General features: G+C 41.0%; 1 protein-coding gene across 13 annotated transcripts in view; it reads left to right on the forward strand.

Annotated features, from left to right (window-relative positions):
* Positions 1 to 228: 228 nt before the first annotated feature.
* ARHGAP45 (Rho GTPase activating protein 45) overlaps positions 229 to 18,420 on the forward strand; it is a gene marked incomplete at its 5' end in the record, with an annotated part of 91,900 nt that continues 73,708 nt past the window's right edge. For 3 of the 13 annotated variants that reach the window (XM_081958184.1, XM_081958177.1, XM_081958185.1), the window contains 3 exons: positions 1,918 to 2,071; positions 2,341 to 2,414; positions 13,994 to 14,072. In XM_081958184.1, the coding sequence (XP_081814310.1) occupies positions 1,946 to 2,071; positions 2,341 to 2,414; positions 13,994 to 14,072 (279 nt within the window). Of the gene's footprint in view, positions 258 to 1,732; positions 1,779 to 1,917; positions 2,072 to 2,340; positions 2,415 to 2,949; positions 2,962 to 12,518; positions 12,536 to 12,636; positions 14,073 to 18,420 lie in introns of those variants that run through there. The other 10 variants (XM_081958188.1, XM_081958187.1, XM_081958179.1 and 7 more) reach the window with 10 other exon arrangements.

Below are 18,420 nucleotides of genomic sequence, written 5' to 3' on the forward strand. Positions count from 1 at the left end.
CAAAACCAACACAATGTGGCCACTGAGAAAGGTACCAACCACCAGAACTCTCATCTAGTATTTGACAAATGTCCCTATGAAAACACCCAGGTCCTAAGTGTTTTCTGAAATATTAACAGGCAGGATGGTGTTCCAAAAGGCAGATATTGTGACAGAAACTTCCTGGATCCCGCAAGATGGCTTTTTCTAATTAATGAGACCCATGGCCCAACCCTCCTGCCAGATCTGATGAGACAGGTAAAAGCAACTAGAGAAAGGTAGACCTCAACTAAATCAGTCCCACGCCATGTACCACTTTAAGTTAATATTGATTCCCAGTTACTACAAGGGCATGGCCATGCAGTTTTCTTGGTCACCATTACAGAAGTGGTTTACATTGCTTTCAGAGGTACTTACCTTCCCCACCTGCACGCATGCACTCATCCTTTTGTGCATGCACTTTTGGAGAAAAAAGGGCCTAAATGGGATGCCATAGAGCCGGGGCAAGTGGGCGGGGCTACCCAAGATTTCCACCAGTCCGAACCTGTAGAATAACACCTCTTTGCTTTCTTTCTAGAGCTGGAAAAAAAATGGCCCAAACCTGCTTAACCCACTTTCTGCTTAAACCAGGATTCAAACCCAAGGTCTTGTAGTTTATAACTCAGTACCTTTAACTATAGGTGGTCCTTGACTTATGACCACAATTGAACCAAACTTTCCATTGCTAAGCAAAGTACTTGTTAAATGAGTTTTATGACTTTCTTTGCACAGTTGTTAAACAAACCACTGCGGTTACTAACAGATCGTAAAAGTTGATCACATGAACCCGGGACACTGCAACTGTTCTAAATACATGCCAGTTGCCAAGCTTCTGAATTTTGGTCACATGACCATGGGGATGCTTCAATGCTTGTAAATAGGAAAAACAGTCATAAGTAACTTTTTTCAGAGCTGTTGTAACTTGGAACGATTACTAAATGAATGGTTGTAAGTCAAGGACTACCTATACTACACCAAATAAGCTTGATAGTGTAAATATATACATTATGCTAAAACATAAGCCATAAGTTACAATTCACACTTAATAGATTTCTACAATCTGATAGACCAGAATTAAGTAAATCGCATTATAGTTTAAAACAACGTAGATCTACCAATCAAATAATTAGAATTCTTAATATTAGTAAAGATTAAATAGTAATATTAGTGGAAGTCAGATGAAATACACACATACTGTACACACCCTTTAAAAAATTTTTTACTGTGAACTATTTAATATAATTGTATTTATTTCAGGTCTTGGCTTGGAAACATTGCGCTTATCTCTTTGGGGAAGTGTGCGGCACGCAAACTTCTTAAGAACACAATATTTTATTCTAAACTTAAATTGTGGTTTTAGGCATTTTACTTTTTTTGTGTTTTGTTTTATAATGTGCACCACCCAGAGTCACTGTGCGAGATAGGCGGCTGTACAAATATGTATTTATTTATATCTTGCCTTTATTATAAATAAAGCTTGCAAGAAGTGAAAACCTTTGGGAAATTCCTGCAACGTAAAGATAAAAAGATTTATCTCTGAAAGAATACACATGTAATTAGATGGTTATGCGTTCCTCAAAGTTGTAGCCTGGGTTACAGGATCTTTGTCCTTCCATGGGAAATCTCCGAGAGCCGATTCCTGGTCTGAGTCACTTTTGCGAGCTCTTTCTTCTTCTTCTGTGTGATTTGCCTGCTTTAGATGCCACAACAGTGACATCATGTGGGTCAGGAATTCAAAGCCTAATGGCTGGTGGGATGAGGTAATGGGGTGCAGCGGGGAGGGGGGGATGTCTGGTGAGGCTAATGTTACCTTCTTACACCACTCACTGCTGCCCGAGGGGAAAAGTTTTTACGCAGTTTCTGAATTCTTAAGAACTGAATGCATTTCCTTACCTTGGTGTTCTGCAAATGTATTGCACAGCCAGGGATGTCTAACTATTCAGGAACAGGATTCAGACATGTTTCCCCACAATTAACCAAGGAAGGTTCTAGAGGATGCATCGCATGCAGGCTGGATTTCAGCAAAGTTCATTTCAACACGTTCAAAGCAGTTAGGTTAGGTTTAGGTTTATTAAATTTATAGACCGCCCCCTCTCCCCGTAGGGACTCGGGGCGGTGTACAGACCGTTCGTGTATAAAACAACAAAACATAACATAAAACATCAGACAAAACAACGCAAACATACCGTCTGTATATACAACCCAAACTAATTAAATAATTAAAAACAATACTAAAACCAATTTAAAAACCCCAAATTTAAAATTTAAAAAGCCATCCAGGAAGGTCAGTAGTGGGTGTTCCCTGTAAGTACAATGTAAGTGTTAGACAGGATTACCTGGACAGAAATCAGGAAGTCAAACGGAATACAGAAGGGTTTGGAACGCCTCCTGCACAGGTAGATTTCAATTGAACTACATGTTGAAAGAAGGAAGGGGCAGAGGAAATGGCAGGTGTTGGTTTCCCAACAAGTGGTTGTCTTCTGCAAGAAACAAAGTCAGGAACTTAGGTTTTTGCAAGAAAAGCTAAAATCAATTTATTCTATTAATAGAAAATGAAGGAAAAAGGGAGGGTTGGATCCATTACTAGAAGGTATTGTTGGAAGAAAGGGTCCTTCTGAGTTCAGTTCCAAGTGGGGAAAAAGACACTGGAAACATGGAGGCTGCTTGGAAAGATGGTTTTAATGGTGGACAGGACCACATGGTTGAGGTCCTGGGGGAAAAGGTGATCACATGCTTCCAGCTGTTGGATGAAGAAGAAAAGAGAGAGAGAAAAGGGACTTGCTGGGTTTTTTATACTCTGTTCGCCCCCCCCCCCCTCTGTTTCCTGTTCCTGTGTAAGAAATGTATTCGGATTGGTTGTCAGATTCCCATGGGGCCATGCAGGGGCAACTCTCTAGGCTGTTTTTTGAGTCCAGGTTGGGTTGAGTTCCCAGATGCCATGTGGTGAGTTTCTGTAGAAAGCTAACCCTACCTTTATTATGTAGAGTAGACTAGCTCAGGGCCCTAATGGCCCATTAAGAAAGGTGGGGCTATTAAGAGTGAGTCTGTTTCCTACCCAAAAACATGTTTCTCCATTTGTTATCCAGGGAAATATAATATTCTGCCTTTTCAATATTTCCTAGGAGAGGGGTGGGTGCTAACTTCCTACAGTATTAGAACAGGGGTCCCCAACCCCTGGTCCATGGGCTGGCACAAGGCCACGGCATGCCAGAACCTGGGCTACGCAAACAAGTGGAGGGATAAAGAAAGCACATGAAACCACACCCTCTCCAGTCCGTGAAAAAACCTCTCCACAGGACTGGTCCGTGGTGCCCAAAAGGTTGGGGGCCACTGTATTAGGGTATTAACAGATCAGATATAGTTAGTCCTTGACTTATGACCACAACCAAATCCAGAATTTCCAGGGCTAAGCAAGACAGTGGTTATGTGAGTTTTTGCTCTCTTTTACGATCTTTCTTGCCACAGATGTTAAGGGACTTGTTGCAGTTACTAAGTTAGTAACGTGGTTGTTAAGTAAATCTGGCTTCTCCGTTGACTTTTGTTTGTTTATCAGTCTGACTGTTCAAAGCTACAACAGCACTGAAAAAAGTGACTTAAGACAGGTCCTTGCACTTAGGATCACCCCAGAATCCCCAAATCATGCAGTGATTTGCTTACCAACCATGGCAGAAAAGGTTATGAAAAATGGTAGAACTCAATTAACAATTGCCCTGCTTGCCCATAGAAACTCAATTGTATTGTAAATTGAAGATTACCTATAAACACACAGAATTACACAATTGTAGGTTTTCTTTTTAGCTGGGATAGTTGTTAAATTTTATAATTGTTTTTGTTTGTTCTCTTTCCCTTTTAATGTTTTCTAATAATAGGTCTGATTATTTTTTATTCTTTTGTCCCCTCAGATTTTATATTTGGTAGCTTATGTAACTTTTTTTCTCTTTCTTTTTCCTCTATAGATTATTATATAACAGTTTAGAGCTTTTCTCCCTTCTAACATAATTATGTAGCTTATATAATTTACACATCGATATAATGCCTTGTAAGAAATATTACAATATTTAAATGACCTCTGCGATTTATTCCAGTCAGGTTGACTAAAGCAGTCTCAATTGTACTGTTTTATTCAGATACAAATCTGTGATATATGTAATATTTGGGTTCTGACCTCATATGGAATATGTTTTTCCTAAGTATGGATCCCAATGGACAAGCCCTCTAATGTGTGGTCGAAGATATCAAACTCTCTGTACAGTTGCCTTTCAGATAATATATTGCTATATATTCTATCTCTGGAGCTCCATAAATACATTACGCTTGTGGAAAGGAATTTGATTAAACTTTCCATACAGTTTACTATTGTGTTAACTGCTCAAAGCTAGGTTTTTAAAAATGAAATCCAAAACAAAACAAATTCTTAAAAGCAGTTGCAAATTCTCATGGACAAATGTATTTTAACCATTTTTGAAATCAAAGACAATGAGAGATCAAATTTATCTGTCAAATGAATCAGCAATGGGACTAACATTTTGTTTGTTTTATTAGATTTCCGACTCCAAAAAGATTCTGAGAAGTATGAAAAACTTTGCGTCCCCCTCAACAAATGATCCATTGAAACTAAGGAGTGTCTTTCAAAGACCCTCTCTCACAAATCTTAGGGCTGCGTTGATTTAAGATTGGTCTTGCACATTTCTCATACTGTGGTTGAGATGTGGGCTAGAATTAGAAAATGTTCCTCTACAAAGAAATATGATCCCAGTTAGGATATTTACCTCAACAATCTCCATCTGGAAAATACTTGGAGTTCCTTAGTTGATGCAGAGTGGGAGAGCCATGACAACTGTGCCCAAACCAGAACTGGGCCCAAACTGGAATGTGCCCGCATGTGCGCAGACCTGACCACCGAAAACATGAAGACCAGCTGGCAAGTGCACATATGTTTTGGGTTTTTGGCACACACTTGTGTGTTGGCCAGCTGGTCTTCGCGCGCGCCAGAGCGCTGAAATCCCGAAGAGCAGCTGGTCAGTACACCCATGTCTGGTTTTTGGCCATTTTCAGAGCCTTTTTCAGGCTGTTTTTGGCCTAAAAAATGGCCTGTGTTTGGCCATTTTTCTGGCTGTTTTCTGGCCGTTTTCCTGTGCTCCAGCACCTGCAAAGACCAGCTACCGGCATGCTGGAAACCAGAAGAGCAGCAGGCGATGGCGCATGTGCCCTCAGAGAGGACACTGCATGCCACCTCTGGCATACAATACAATACAATAGCAGAGTTGGAAGGGACCTTGGAGGTCTTCTAGTCCAACCCCCTGCCTAGGCAGGAAACCCTATACCGTTTCAGACAAATGGCTATCCAACATCTTCTTAAAGACTTCCAGTGTTGGGGCTTTCACAACTTCTGGAGGCAATTTCTGTTCCACTGATTAATTGTTCTAACTGTCAAGAAATTTCTCCTCAGTTCTAAGTTGCTTCTCTCCTTGATTAGTTTCCACCCATTGCTTCTTGTTCTACCCTCAGGTTCCTTGGAGAATAGTTTGACTTCCTCTTCTTTGTGGCAACCCCTGAGATATTGGAACACTGCTATCATGTCTCCCCTAGTCCTTCTTTCTCTTAAGCTAAACATACCCAGTTCCTGCAACCGTTCTTCATATGTTTTAGTCTCCAGTCCCCTAATCCTCTTTGTTGCTCTTCTCTGCACTCTTTCTAGAGTCTCCACATCTTTTCTGCATCGTGGTGACCAGAACTGAATGCAGTATTCCAAGTGTGGCCTTACCAAGGCCTTATAAAGTGGTATTAACACTTCACGTGCTCTTGATTCTATCCCTCTGTTGATGCAGCCTAGAACTGTGTTGGCTTTTTTGGCAGCTGCTGCACACGGCTGGCTCATATTTAAATTGTTGTCCACTAGAACTCCAAGATCCCTTTCACAGTTACTACTGTTGAGCAAGGTACCACCTATACTGTACCTGCACATTTTGTTTTTGTTGCCTAAATGTAGAACCTTACTCTTTTCACCATTGCATGCCATAGGTTCACCATCACGGCTCCATGGTGCCTATGGAGATTCTCAGTCATCCAAGTCATGGTTGTCCCAAAGGTGCTTTTTTTTCAAAAGGCAACTGGACTTTTTTGGTTTTTTCCTTGAAGACGTTTTGCTTATAATCCAAGAAGCTTCTTCAGTGCTGAATGATGGTGATGGGGGAATGGAAGGATTCCATGGTCTACCCTTGCACCAAAGATAGCTTTGCCACTCTTCCAGTATATAGCACAGGTAGTTTTCCACTTATGACCACAATTGAACGCAACATTTCTGTTGTTAAATGAGTTTTGCCCCATTTTACGACCTTTCTTACCACAGTTATTAAGTGAATCACTGCAGTTGGTAACATGGCTGTTAAGTGAATCTGGTTTCTCCATTGATTGTGCTTGTCAGAAGTTTGCAAAAGTTGATCACGTGACCCCAGGACACTGCAACCATCATAAATTGCCAAGCTTCTGAATTTTGATAACGGGGCTGCTACAAAGGTGGAAAGAGTGAAAAAGGATCATCAGTCAATTTTTCCAGTGTCGTCGTAACATTGAATGGTCACTAAATGAATTGTTGTAAGTCGAGGACTACCTGCACAGGTAGTGCTCGGATTACCATTAAAATTGGGACCAGAATTTCTGTTGTTGAGCAAGGAATTATTAAGTGAGTCATGCCTAATTATGTAACCTTTTTTTGCCATGATTGTTAAGCAAATCACAGCAATTCTTAAATGAACGTTGTGGTTGTTAAAGAAATCCGGCTTCCTGCATTGACTTTGCTTGTCGGAAACAATTGTTAAGTGAATCATGCGGTCATTAAGCAAACTTGACTTCCAGGGATGGGATTGAAAAATGTTAGCAACCAGTTCTCTGCCCAGTTTTTGGGTGGGCGTGGCCATGTTGGATGTGGCCTGGTCGGCTTTCTGCACCACAGCAGGGGGGTGTTTTGCCCTTCCCAGGCTCCGGAGGCTTTCTTCAAACCTCCAGGAGGGCAAAAACGGCCGGACCTGGGCTCCAGAGGGCCTCCAAAGGCTGGAAACGGCCCCGTTTCCGGACTTCTGATACTTCCGGTACTCCCGGTAGGCCTGTTTGTTGCCCTCTCCAGACTCTGGAGGCTTTCCCCAAGCCTCCAGGGGGGCGAAAACGGCCCGTTTTTCGCCCTCCCAGAGCCTCTGCACGGGCCCTGCACTTACCTGGCATGATACAATGCAATACAATGCAATACAATACAATACAATACAATACAATACAATACAATACAATACAATACAATAGCAGAGTTGGAAGGGACCTTGGAGGTCTTCTATTCCAACCCCCTGCCTAGGCAGAAAATCCTATACCGTTTCAGACAAATGGCTATCCAACAACTTCTTAAAGACTTCCAGTGTTGGGGCATTCACAACTTCTGGAGGCAACTTCTGTTCCACTGATTAATTGTTTTCACTGTCAGGAAGTTTCTCCTCAGTTCTAAGTTGCTTCTCTCCTTGATTAGTTTCCACCCATTGCTTCTTGTTCTACCCTCAGGTGCCTTGGAGAATAGTTTGACTCCCTCTTCTTTGTGGCAACCCCTGAGATATTGGAACATGGCTATCATGTCTCCCCTAGTCCTTCTTTCTATTAAACTAGACATACCCAGTTCCTGCAACCGTTCTTCATATGTTTTAGCCTCCAGTCCCCTAATCATCTTTGCTGCTCTTCTCTGCCCTCTTTCTAGAGTCTCCACATTTTTTCTACATTGTGGCAACCAAAACTGAATGCAGTATTCCAAGTGTGGCCTCACCAAGGCATTATAAAGTAGTATTAACACTTCACGTGATCTTGATTCTATCCCTCTGTTGATGCAGCCTAGAACTGTGTTGGCTTTTTTGGCAGCTGCTGCACACTGCTGGCTCATATTTAAATGGTTCTCCACTAGGATTCCAAGATCCCTCTCACAGTTACTACTGTTGAGCAAGGTACCACCTATACTGTACCTGTGCATTTCGTTTTTGTTGCCTAAATGTAGAACCTTACTCTGATGAACGGGCTGCGTGGAGACTCTGGGGAAGGGAGGCGTGGGCAGGGACAGCTGGTCCTTGCAACAACCGGTTCGGGGAACCAGTGCAAGCCGGCTGAATTCCACCCATGCCAACTTCCCCCACTGACTTTTCTTGCGGGAAGGAAGTTGGGAAGGTCGCATATGGTGATCACATGACCTTGGAATGCTGCAACCATCATAAACACATGCTGGTTGAGAGTGCCTGAATTGTAATCACATGACCTTGGGGGACTGTGACAGTGATAAATGTGAGGTCTTTCAGTGTCATAACTTTGAACGGTCACTATGTTAATTTTAACTTATTTTAAATGTATTGTCTTTTAAATTCGGTTTGTTTTTTGGGATATGGATTTAATTTTTTTTAACTTTTGGGATGTGTTTTTTTTTTTTAATGTTGTACGCCGCCCTGAGTCCTTTTGGAGAAGGGCGGCATATAAATCCAAATAAATAAACAAACAAACAAACAAATTAAACAAACAGTTGTAAGTTGAGGACTATCTATAATGTCCAGATGGGTCAAAAGAGAAAATCATGGTAAGGGAAGAATGGGGGTGAGGCTGCCTTTTCCACCGGTGTCCTGGAAGGAAATTTTATTGTAGCAGAAAAGTTGTCATTTTTTGTTGCTGTCTCCAAATGTGCTTCGATCTGTTTTGTTTTGATGGGATGTGCCCTGACATGCCTTTAGCTGGTAGTTAAGCTATTGTCCCACCTGCTTTTATTATCCTCGGTTCCTCATTAAACTCGGGTGCTGAAATGGCTGAGAAAAGAGGATTAGAAGTGATGGTGCCTATCACATGGCCCCTTCAGCTTAGCTAAGACTTGTACCATTTCATTAACTTACAACATAGGAAATGTTCCAAGTACTTTCAGGAAACCATTATGACATGCTTTGTTTACCCGCCACTGGTTCTAGTTACGCACTGTACTAAATTATTATCTGTGACTTAGTAACAAGAGTTGTTAGGCTCACACAATCCCCAAAGTGTTACGGGAAAAGTTGGTGCATAATAATCGGAATAAAATCGGTCATCAAATTAAGCTCATCATATTGTGGTTCACACACACACTGGATGAATCTAGTGACTTATGAGCAAAATTATTTTGGCTTCATTGGTCAATATCTGGTGTGTTTCCTCCATCTCTTTTGCAAGTACATTAGATAATGGTAGTCCTTCATCTGAACTCCTGTTAACTTGAAGGACACACCCATGTAGTCGTCTTAGAGACAATATAGAGGTGGTTGACCTTTAGGATATTTTCCCAACTTCAAGTCTTACCTACAGCTCTGGAATTTCCTGGCAGTCTTGAAGGGCAATTTACGGTAAATATCCAAGAATTCCTTTTCCAAAGGCACAGATTATTAGACTACAACTCCCATCATCCTCTAGTCAATGTGACCAAAGAGAAACTCTGGCTGAGATGGGAACTGTAGAGTGAATTGGGTTAGGAAACGGCCTTTTAAGTAATAGAACTCTGAATGGAGGTATGATGAGACATAACGTTGACAGAGAGATTGTCTGTTTGGCAAATATTGGTATAAATGTTTCTTGTCAATTTTGTTGTTATTAGTCGTGAAGTCGTGTCCAACCCATTGCGACCTCATGGACGACATTCCTCCAGACCTCTACTATCCCCTGGCAGGAGTCCATTTAAGCTCATGCCGACTGCTTCAATGACTCCATCCAGCCACCTCATTCTCTGTTGTCCCATTCTTCTTTTACCCTCAATCTTTCCCAGCATTAGGCTCTTCTCCAGTGAGTCCTTCCTTCTCATTAGGTGGCCAAAGAATTTGAGTTTCCTCTTCAGGGCCTGGCCTTCTAAAGAGCAGTCAGGGTTGATCTCTAGGACTGACCGGTTTGATCACCTTGCAGTCCAAGGGACTCGCAGGAGTCTTCTCCAGCACCAGAGTTCAAAGGCCTCCATTCTTTGGCGCTCAGCCTTTCTTATGGTCCAACTTTCATAGCCATGCATTGCAACTGGGAAAACCACAGCTTGCCCTTTTGTTGGCAGGGTGATGTCTCTGCTTTTTAGTGCTCTATATAGATTTGCCATAGCTTTCCTCCCCAGGAGCAAGCTTCTTTTAATTTCTTGGCTGCAGTCCCCATCTACTGTGATCTTGGAGCCCAGGAAAATAAAATCTGTCACTACCTCCATTTCTTCCCCGTCTATCTGCCAGGAATTGAGAGGGCCGGATGTCATGATCTTAGTTTTCTTAATGTTGAGTTTCAAGCCAACTTTTGCACTCTCCTTCTTCACCCGCATCAAGAGGTTTTTTGGTTCCTGTCAATAGAGGGTAGCAAAGATCTAATTTACCTCCTTTTGGTTGATTTGCAGACAGAAGAGAAAAGATAGTCAAAAATTACGCTCTAATCTCATTTTAGCTAAAAGAACTATATTTGTATTTTAATTTGAAGGTAGAGGGAAATAAAACTAATTCTAATAATAATATGTATGGTTAAATTCAGAAAAATGTGCTACATTGTTGATCCAATAAGCCACAATTAACTAGGTTCACACAAGACAGTAAACCATAAACCACACTTTGCCATCTAGAGTGGCTGGCTTCACATAACATGCAAAACCAAAGAAACCATGTTGTGTCTAGTTAGGGCTATATGCACCAGATCTAAATGATGATTACTTATTTTGAGTCAAGGCTATAGGACAAACTCTGCTTTCCAGGAAAAGCCAGACTGTATTTGAAGTTCCTGGGAGACACTTTTTTCCCCAACATCACTTTAGTACAAGGGTGTACAACCTCGACAACTTTAAAACTTGTGGACTTCCCAGAATTCCCCAGGCTGGTTGGGGGATTCTGGGACTTAAAGTTCACAAGTCTTAAAGCTGCTAAGTTTGGACATCCCTGCTTTAGTAGGAATGCAAGAGAATATCTTATTGGCAGTTTCTCCTAACATTTTCTCCTAAAAAAGGCCTCTCTTTATAGTCAGTTAGCAGTCAGTCAGTTAGCACATATTCCAGTTGTCCTTGAATCAGCCAGAAAACGATAGTGGTTTAAAAATGTTGGTGTGCTGAGCTCCCTGCCAATCTTACTCAGATTCTATGTTCTGACTTAGCTGCTGGGTGTAATGTTCTGGTTTCAGAGGCCAGGGTAGGGTGGGGTTCATTTAGGGGTTAAAAATTATAGGTGGGGTCACAACTGTGCAATCCAGTATGGTATGGTATGCTTGAGCAGGGGTTGGACTAGAAGACCTCCAAGGTCCCTTCCAACTATATTCCGTATTCTGACAGTTGTGACCCAATCTTCATGTTTTTAACTCTATACCAGTGATGGCTAACTTTTTGGTCCTCGCATGCCGAAATCGCACCCACGAGTGCGACAGCCACACCCGCAATGCAATGCGCCCTTCCCCCAACGCATGCACATGTAAACCCCTGCATGGATGTGACTCCCACCCACCCCCGTGTATGTGCGCACCCCCACACACACCTCCCGCATGCGCGCGTGCACCCATACCCCATTTTGGGCTTAGCAGGCCTCCCTGAAGCCTCTTGAAACCATACCCCGCGTTCCCCCCTGCCTCCGCGTAGGTGCATGTGATCCGCCGCTCCCTCCCATGCATGCATGCACGTCTCCCACATGCGTGGCATAGACCCGAAAATCAGCTGACCAGTGGGAGGCGCATGCGCAATGGTGCTGAGCTGGGCACGGAGAGAGGGCACGCATGCCAGGTTCACCATCACAGCTCTATACCCTCTGTGAATGCCAGCTGGGCAGTGCATGTTAACCAAAGCCATTGGCTAAACCCTGGGATTTCACTTTCTCAATATTGGCAGTTAGTGAGAAATTCTCTGCCAATCTGTGATTGGCAAACGGGCTTCATAGATAAGATAGATAGATGATAGATAGATAGATAGATAGATAGATAGATAGATAGATAGATAGATAGATAGATAGATAGATAGATGATAGATAGATAGATAGATGATAGATAGATAGATAGATAGATAGATGATAGATAGATAGATAGATAGATAGATAGATAGATAGATAGATGATAGATAGATAGATAGATAGATAGATAGATAGATGATAGATAGATGATAGATGATAGATAGATGATAGATAGATAGATAGATAGATAGATAGATAGATGATAGATAGATAGATAGATAGATAGATAGATAGATAGATAGATAGATAGATAGATAGATAGATAGATAGATGATAGATACGGTAGATAGATAGATGGCTCTGCTCATTCCCCTACTAGAAACAAAATGGGGCCAGAGAAAAGTGCCTGGAACCAGATCTAAATGACTAATAGATGACAGGGTTATCCTGTCGCAATGAGTCACCTGTCTGTGGAGAGGCTGTCAGCTGTCATCTTAAGAAAAAAAGTGCTACTTTAAAACTTTAACAGAAAAGAAGCATTTAAGTCTCTTTCAATCATGGATGGAGGACAAGATGAAGATCTAGTAGTGGTTAGAAACCAAAAGACTGTGAGTTCTAGTCCTGCCTTAGGCATGAAAGTTGACTTGGTGATTTTAGACCAATCCCCCAGGAGACTGAGAGTTCTAGTCCCGCCTTAGGCATGAAAGGTGATTGGGTGAATGGGCCAGTCACTCTCCCTTGGTCCAACTGACCTCACAGGGTTGTTGTTTTGGGGAAAATAGGAGCAGCAAGGAGTTCAGTCTTAGGTATGTTAGCTACATGGAGTTATCTATAAAAATAATAAAGGTAGGAAAGCAAGCAGAGACATGGAAGAATAGAGAGGTTGCCTGAGTGCATATATACCATGGTTAAATGCAGTGGGGAAAATACATTTAAACTGTGAATTCCCTACCCTCTCCTCCCAACAGCTGTATTCTTGTTTTTACATTAGCAAAGACTGTTTGTTTGCTTGTTTGTTTGTTACATTTAAAGGTTGCACAACTCCAAATTTAATCTGTTTAATTTCAAAGTTTTCCTGGAGCAAGCATTTTATTTTTAATTAGTTATGTGATTTAGATCCTTGCTTTCTTGCTCAAGTTTGCGTTGCTTGGTTTGGAATGGATGGGTTTTTCATTAATTGGCTTTTATGATTAACAAACCATTTACATTTCTGCATTATCCATTTATCTCATGAATAGAATTAGATTGGCCTCCCTGACTATCATTTGTTTTGGAAAATTGAGATTATGTTGATATATATATCGATAAAATAAAATATAAAGTACTTTTCCCTGAGTTATAAGGCTGTTGTCGGAATAAGTCTCTTTCATTCTGATTTAAGTTTCTTTCATTCTGAATAATGATGCTCAGTCAGACATGACAGAAGTCTGCTAAACCATGAGCACATTAGAAGTTTCTCTCCGCCTTACAACTTTGAAACACATACCTACACAATCCCACTTGTAGCCTGTTGACTGACAATTATGTCTGTCTTTCAATTTAAAAATTAGCATCAAGAATTCCTGGCCACAAGATGTGCCCAAATAATAGGACCAATGAGAAATAAAAACGTACTCCTAAAATATTCAGATGTTTTTGCACATTAAAGAGAAAAAAGGGGATGGAATAACAGCAAAGAGGAATTTAACAAGCCATGGCTTCCTCTTAGTTTTCAACTACAGTGGTCACACACACACACCAGCTTTTTCCTGTGCTGTGTGTGTATGTGTGTGTGTGTGTGTGTGTGTGTGTGTGTGTTTCAGGCAAACCCAGCCAGGAAATAAGTTTGTAATCATGTGCGTTGAGCCCAGGCAGTTTACACGCAGGGGCGACTGTCTATCGAGACTCTGAAGCTCTTCCTTGCTGAATACATACGCACCCAAAACACTTTCGCAAAACCAAGTGTTAGGAAGCCACATCTAGGAACTTCAAAAGAAAAGATGCACCTTGGACACTTCGGGCCCTGAGCTGGGGGACTAACATTGATCTGTACCCATCGCCTTTTCACCGAGCACCATGTTTTCAAGGAAGAAGCGTGAACTGATGAAAACACCCTCCATCTCCAAGAAATGCCGAGCGGGGAGCCCTGTGCCCCCAGCCTCCTTGGTAAGTAGCGTGCGACCTTTCGGTACCTGGGCAGACGAAAATATGGATGCTCTTGTTTTACAACCTGCAGTTTCATAGAAGTAATTTTTGGGGAGCTGAAACTTGGGCAGGACTGCATTAGTTCAGGCTGCATTTATTCATTTGACTTGAACTGAATGTCTGAATTGGAGAGCAGAAAGGGACGGTTGTGTTTTCCTTGAAAGGGCATGTGCTTCAATGTAGAAAGTCTCAGTTTATACATTGCACGGAGCTACGGTTCGTTTAACCACAGTTTATTAAAGAACAGTTGGCTGGGTTGTATAGTTTAGACAGCCTGCTAAACTGTAAATCATGATTTCTACATTGCAATGGCACTTTATAAATCCGAGGTTGTGCAAAACATCTGGCTGAATTCCAAGCCATAATTCGGCCTTTCAGCACATGTATTTATGTGCATGCGCATTAGAGACGAAATAACAAAAACATTGGGAATAAGGTATGGTGAGCCTTGCAGAGTGGCAAATAACTCCAGCTGCGAAAATGTCAGAGGTATTTTGCAGAAGCAAAATTGGGATAGTGATTTACCAAAAAAAGAAAAAGAGAGAGAGAGATTAAAATTAACTATATTTTCTATCTTATTTTATTTATTCACTTACCTTAGCTTGTCCTTATGAACTTCTGCAGCAGCAGGCGGGTAGGGATCAGGACATATCCAAAAGGAGGAAAAGATAATACAGGTAGTCCTCGACTTTCAACCACAATTGAGCCCCAGATTTTTGTTGCTTAAGTGAAACATTTGTTCAGTGAATTTTGCCCCATTTTACAACTTTTTTGTGCCAGAATTGCCAAGTGAATTGCTGCACTTCTTAAGTTAGTAACACAGTTGTTAAATGAATCTGGCTTCCCCATTGACTTTGCATGTCAGAAGGTCGCAAAAGGGGATCACATGACCCAGGGACACTGCAACCGTCGTAAGTGTGAGTCAGCTGCAAAACATCTGAATTTTGATCACGTGACCACAGGGATGCTGCGACGGTCGTAAGTGTGAAAAACGGTCATAAGTCCCTTTTTTTCAGTGCTGTTCAAACTTTGAATAGTCACTAAATAAACTGTTGCAAGTCGAGGACCACCTATAATTAAGATTACTGAAGTTTGTAAAAGCTGGAAATGAATCTAGTGGTAATTCTGAACGTATTTTTTTCCCCCATTGAACTGAAAGTGGTTTCAGAAGAATTTCGTTTCCCGTGGTACATTCAAAATCACTTTGGGGGGTTTTTTGGCCAAAGATCTATCAGACTTTTGAGACAATTAGCCCAACCTGTTGTACTTATGTTAGCTGAAGCCACAAAAGGAGAAGAACACATACAGGGCAGACAGTGGGGCCCTGTTCAAGCAACTCTCCATTTCTAGGTGAACTAGCAGCTTCGCTCCATTGATAGCATTCAACAAATGCAATCTTTTTTTTAATGACCCCCATAATCCCTTGCGGGGTGGAATCTGGGCAACTGAATTGAGCTGACTGGCCGGATGCCCTTCCTGTCACTAATGCAGAGGGTTTTCCCCCCAGCAGATACCATATTCTCATTGTGCCCAGAGAGAGAGAAATATCTGTCTCTACCTAGGATCGAACTCACAGTCTCCTGATTGTGAGGCGAGAGCCCCACCTCTAGGGCACCATACCACTCAAACAAATGCAATTAGAATGAATGCAGCAACATGTATTTAGATAGTCCTCAACTTACAACCATAATTGGGACCAGAATTTCTATTGCTAGACAAGGTTAAGTGAGTCACGCCTGATTTTACTTCCCGTTTTGCCACATTTGTTAAACAAGTCACCTCAGTCGTTAAATGAATCATGCGGTCATTAAGCAAATCTGGTTTCCTCCATTGACTTAGCTTGTCAGAAGCCTGTGGAAAGGCCACAAATGGTGATCACATGGATACCAAGATGCTACAACCATTGTAAATACAGCTGGTTGCCAAGCGCCCCAATATTTATTATCTGATCCTGGGGATGTTGCAACAGTCATAAGTGCAAGGACTGGTCGTAAGTCACTTCTTTCAGTCTGTTGTATTTTTGAACGGGTACTAAACAAATGATTGTAAGTCAAGCTCTACATATAAATTGGATAGGAATATGTGAGTGTGAACGAAAATAAAGGGATGTATTTTGTGTGTACCTGGCTACCCCATCCATCATAGATAGATAAGTATGGTATTCTCTTCTGTTTTCATACTCTGTAGCAAAGAGAAACTCACGGCCCACCAGATTCTTTGCACGTGGTGAAAATCAGGCAGTTTTTAACTACATATCTGAACTCTAAAGTCAAAGTAAAAATATAAGACTTGCAATCGATTGGATAAAAGATCTCTCCGGCATCCTGTTTTCCATAGAGGCCAAGCAGATGCTCCAATGGAAAAACCCCTTGTCAATGAAGGAAATGGTACTCACTGATAGATTTATTGGGTTCTTGATGTTCTCTGACTTGTTCCTCTTCCTGCAGACACTTTATTATCAGGCTAGGTAACAACATCCGTGGAGAAATTCAAAGAACACCAAAAACCCAGTGATTCCACTCTGAGCCACTTATACGTTACCGAGAGGTAGAAGTTTGGTGAATAGAGAAATGATATCCATGATCAATAAGAGTTTATATTCTTTCTCTCACTTACTTCCATTGATTTATCTAATGCTGCCTTCAAAACAATCGTGACAGTCAGCAACATACAACTAAAATGACATCCCTTTGTTATCTTTAGGTTTGTCTGCAATAATCTCTCCCCATTCAGTTTCTCCGGATGATCCCTGAATTTTAGTACTGTATTAGCAAGCGAGGAAAACCTATCTTAGATCAATCAATCAATTTGTCTATTGCGTTGAGTGCTGATCACAACAAATAAGACAAAGACTACATGCAAGTGATCAAAGACTAATAATGTTCATTCAAATATGCAGAAATCAGTAAGAACATTAAAAGATTACTATTGCAAGCAGATAAAACAATAGGAAAACATCAGGAACTTTTGATAAAATCGTATCTCTATTTAGCAGAAGCTTGCTAATCTCCATAGTGATGTTTCCTCGTCTAAATTCATTAAATATTCAACTTTATATGAATCAGGGTAAAGCAAGAAGGGGTCCAGATTTTTTTCCACATGCTAAAGTGTAAATAGGGCAGTAAAATAAATAACATGCAAAATCGTCTATAATTTCCTTGGAAAATGGGAAGATGTGCATACAGATAGTCCTTGACTTACAACCACATTTCAGCCCCAAATATCTGTTGGAAAGTGAGACATTTGTTAAGTGGATTTTGCTCCATTTTAGGACCTTTCTTGCTGCATTTGTTAAGCGAATCACTAGCTGTCAAATTAGTTACATGGTGGTTAAGTGAATCTGGCTTCCCCATTGACTTTGCTTGTCAGAAGTTTGCACAAGGGGATGCTATGAACCCAGGACGCTGCAATTGTCATAAATATGAGTCAGTTGCAAAGCAGCTGAATTAAGAAACTGACTTTCTCTAGTTGCCAATGCCATTTGCTGGAACTGTAAACTTGTGAGTGTTTCTTGGAGGGATGGCACTGTAACAAACATCAGATATGGTTCGGTTCACCTCAGCCTTTTCTCTAAAAGAATTATATCAATTTTTAAACTACTGAGTAACCTAACCCATTTGTGTTATTGTGAGTCCTGACTTCATTCATTGTACAACAATGATGACGATGACAATACACATATTACAGTGGTATTTTTAAAAAATCTTGGGCTTTTAAGCTAATACGATTTTTTTTATGATGTCTGAAGTAAAGACCCTCTTAATTTTTTTGTGGGGGGGATTGGTTTTCCTCTGCGGTTTCAAAAATATTTGACTTGGGGAAAAAGAAGATGAGATTAAACAAAGTAGAATTGCATAAATCATATTCTTCTCAGAATTGCCAGATACAAAGAGTGGCACCTTTAATAATTAGAAAGAAGAGGATTTTCGTATTTACGTATGCAAAAATATCGTATTTTACATGCTATTAAAAATGAAGCTGGATTACTGTGTTTTCTCTCTGGCCATCTTAAACCGTTAGATTTTAGAGGATGCTGTTTAAAAAGATAAGTTGGCACGGCCTGGAAGAAGCAAGGCATTGTAAATATACAGTATACCACGATTGACCATGAAAATTCACTATCCTTGGATCTGAATTCAGATAATGAGTGATTATCACCTTACAGATATTAATTAGTGTTTTCAGTGCCAGAATGTTTTGTGTTTTATGCTTTGGAATTAGCCACTGTATTTTACATACATCTGACTTCTGACTAGGTTGACTCACATTGGTCTTTCTTAAACTTAAGTCTTGGACTTCAATTCCCATA

This window comes from Natrix helvetica, assembly GCF_964273705.1.
Source record: "Natrix helvetica genome assembly, chromosome: 1".
Classification (NCBI taxonomy): Eukaryota; Metazoa; Chordata; class Lepidosauria; order Squamata; family Natricidae; genus Natrix; species Natrix helvetica.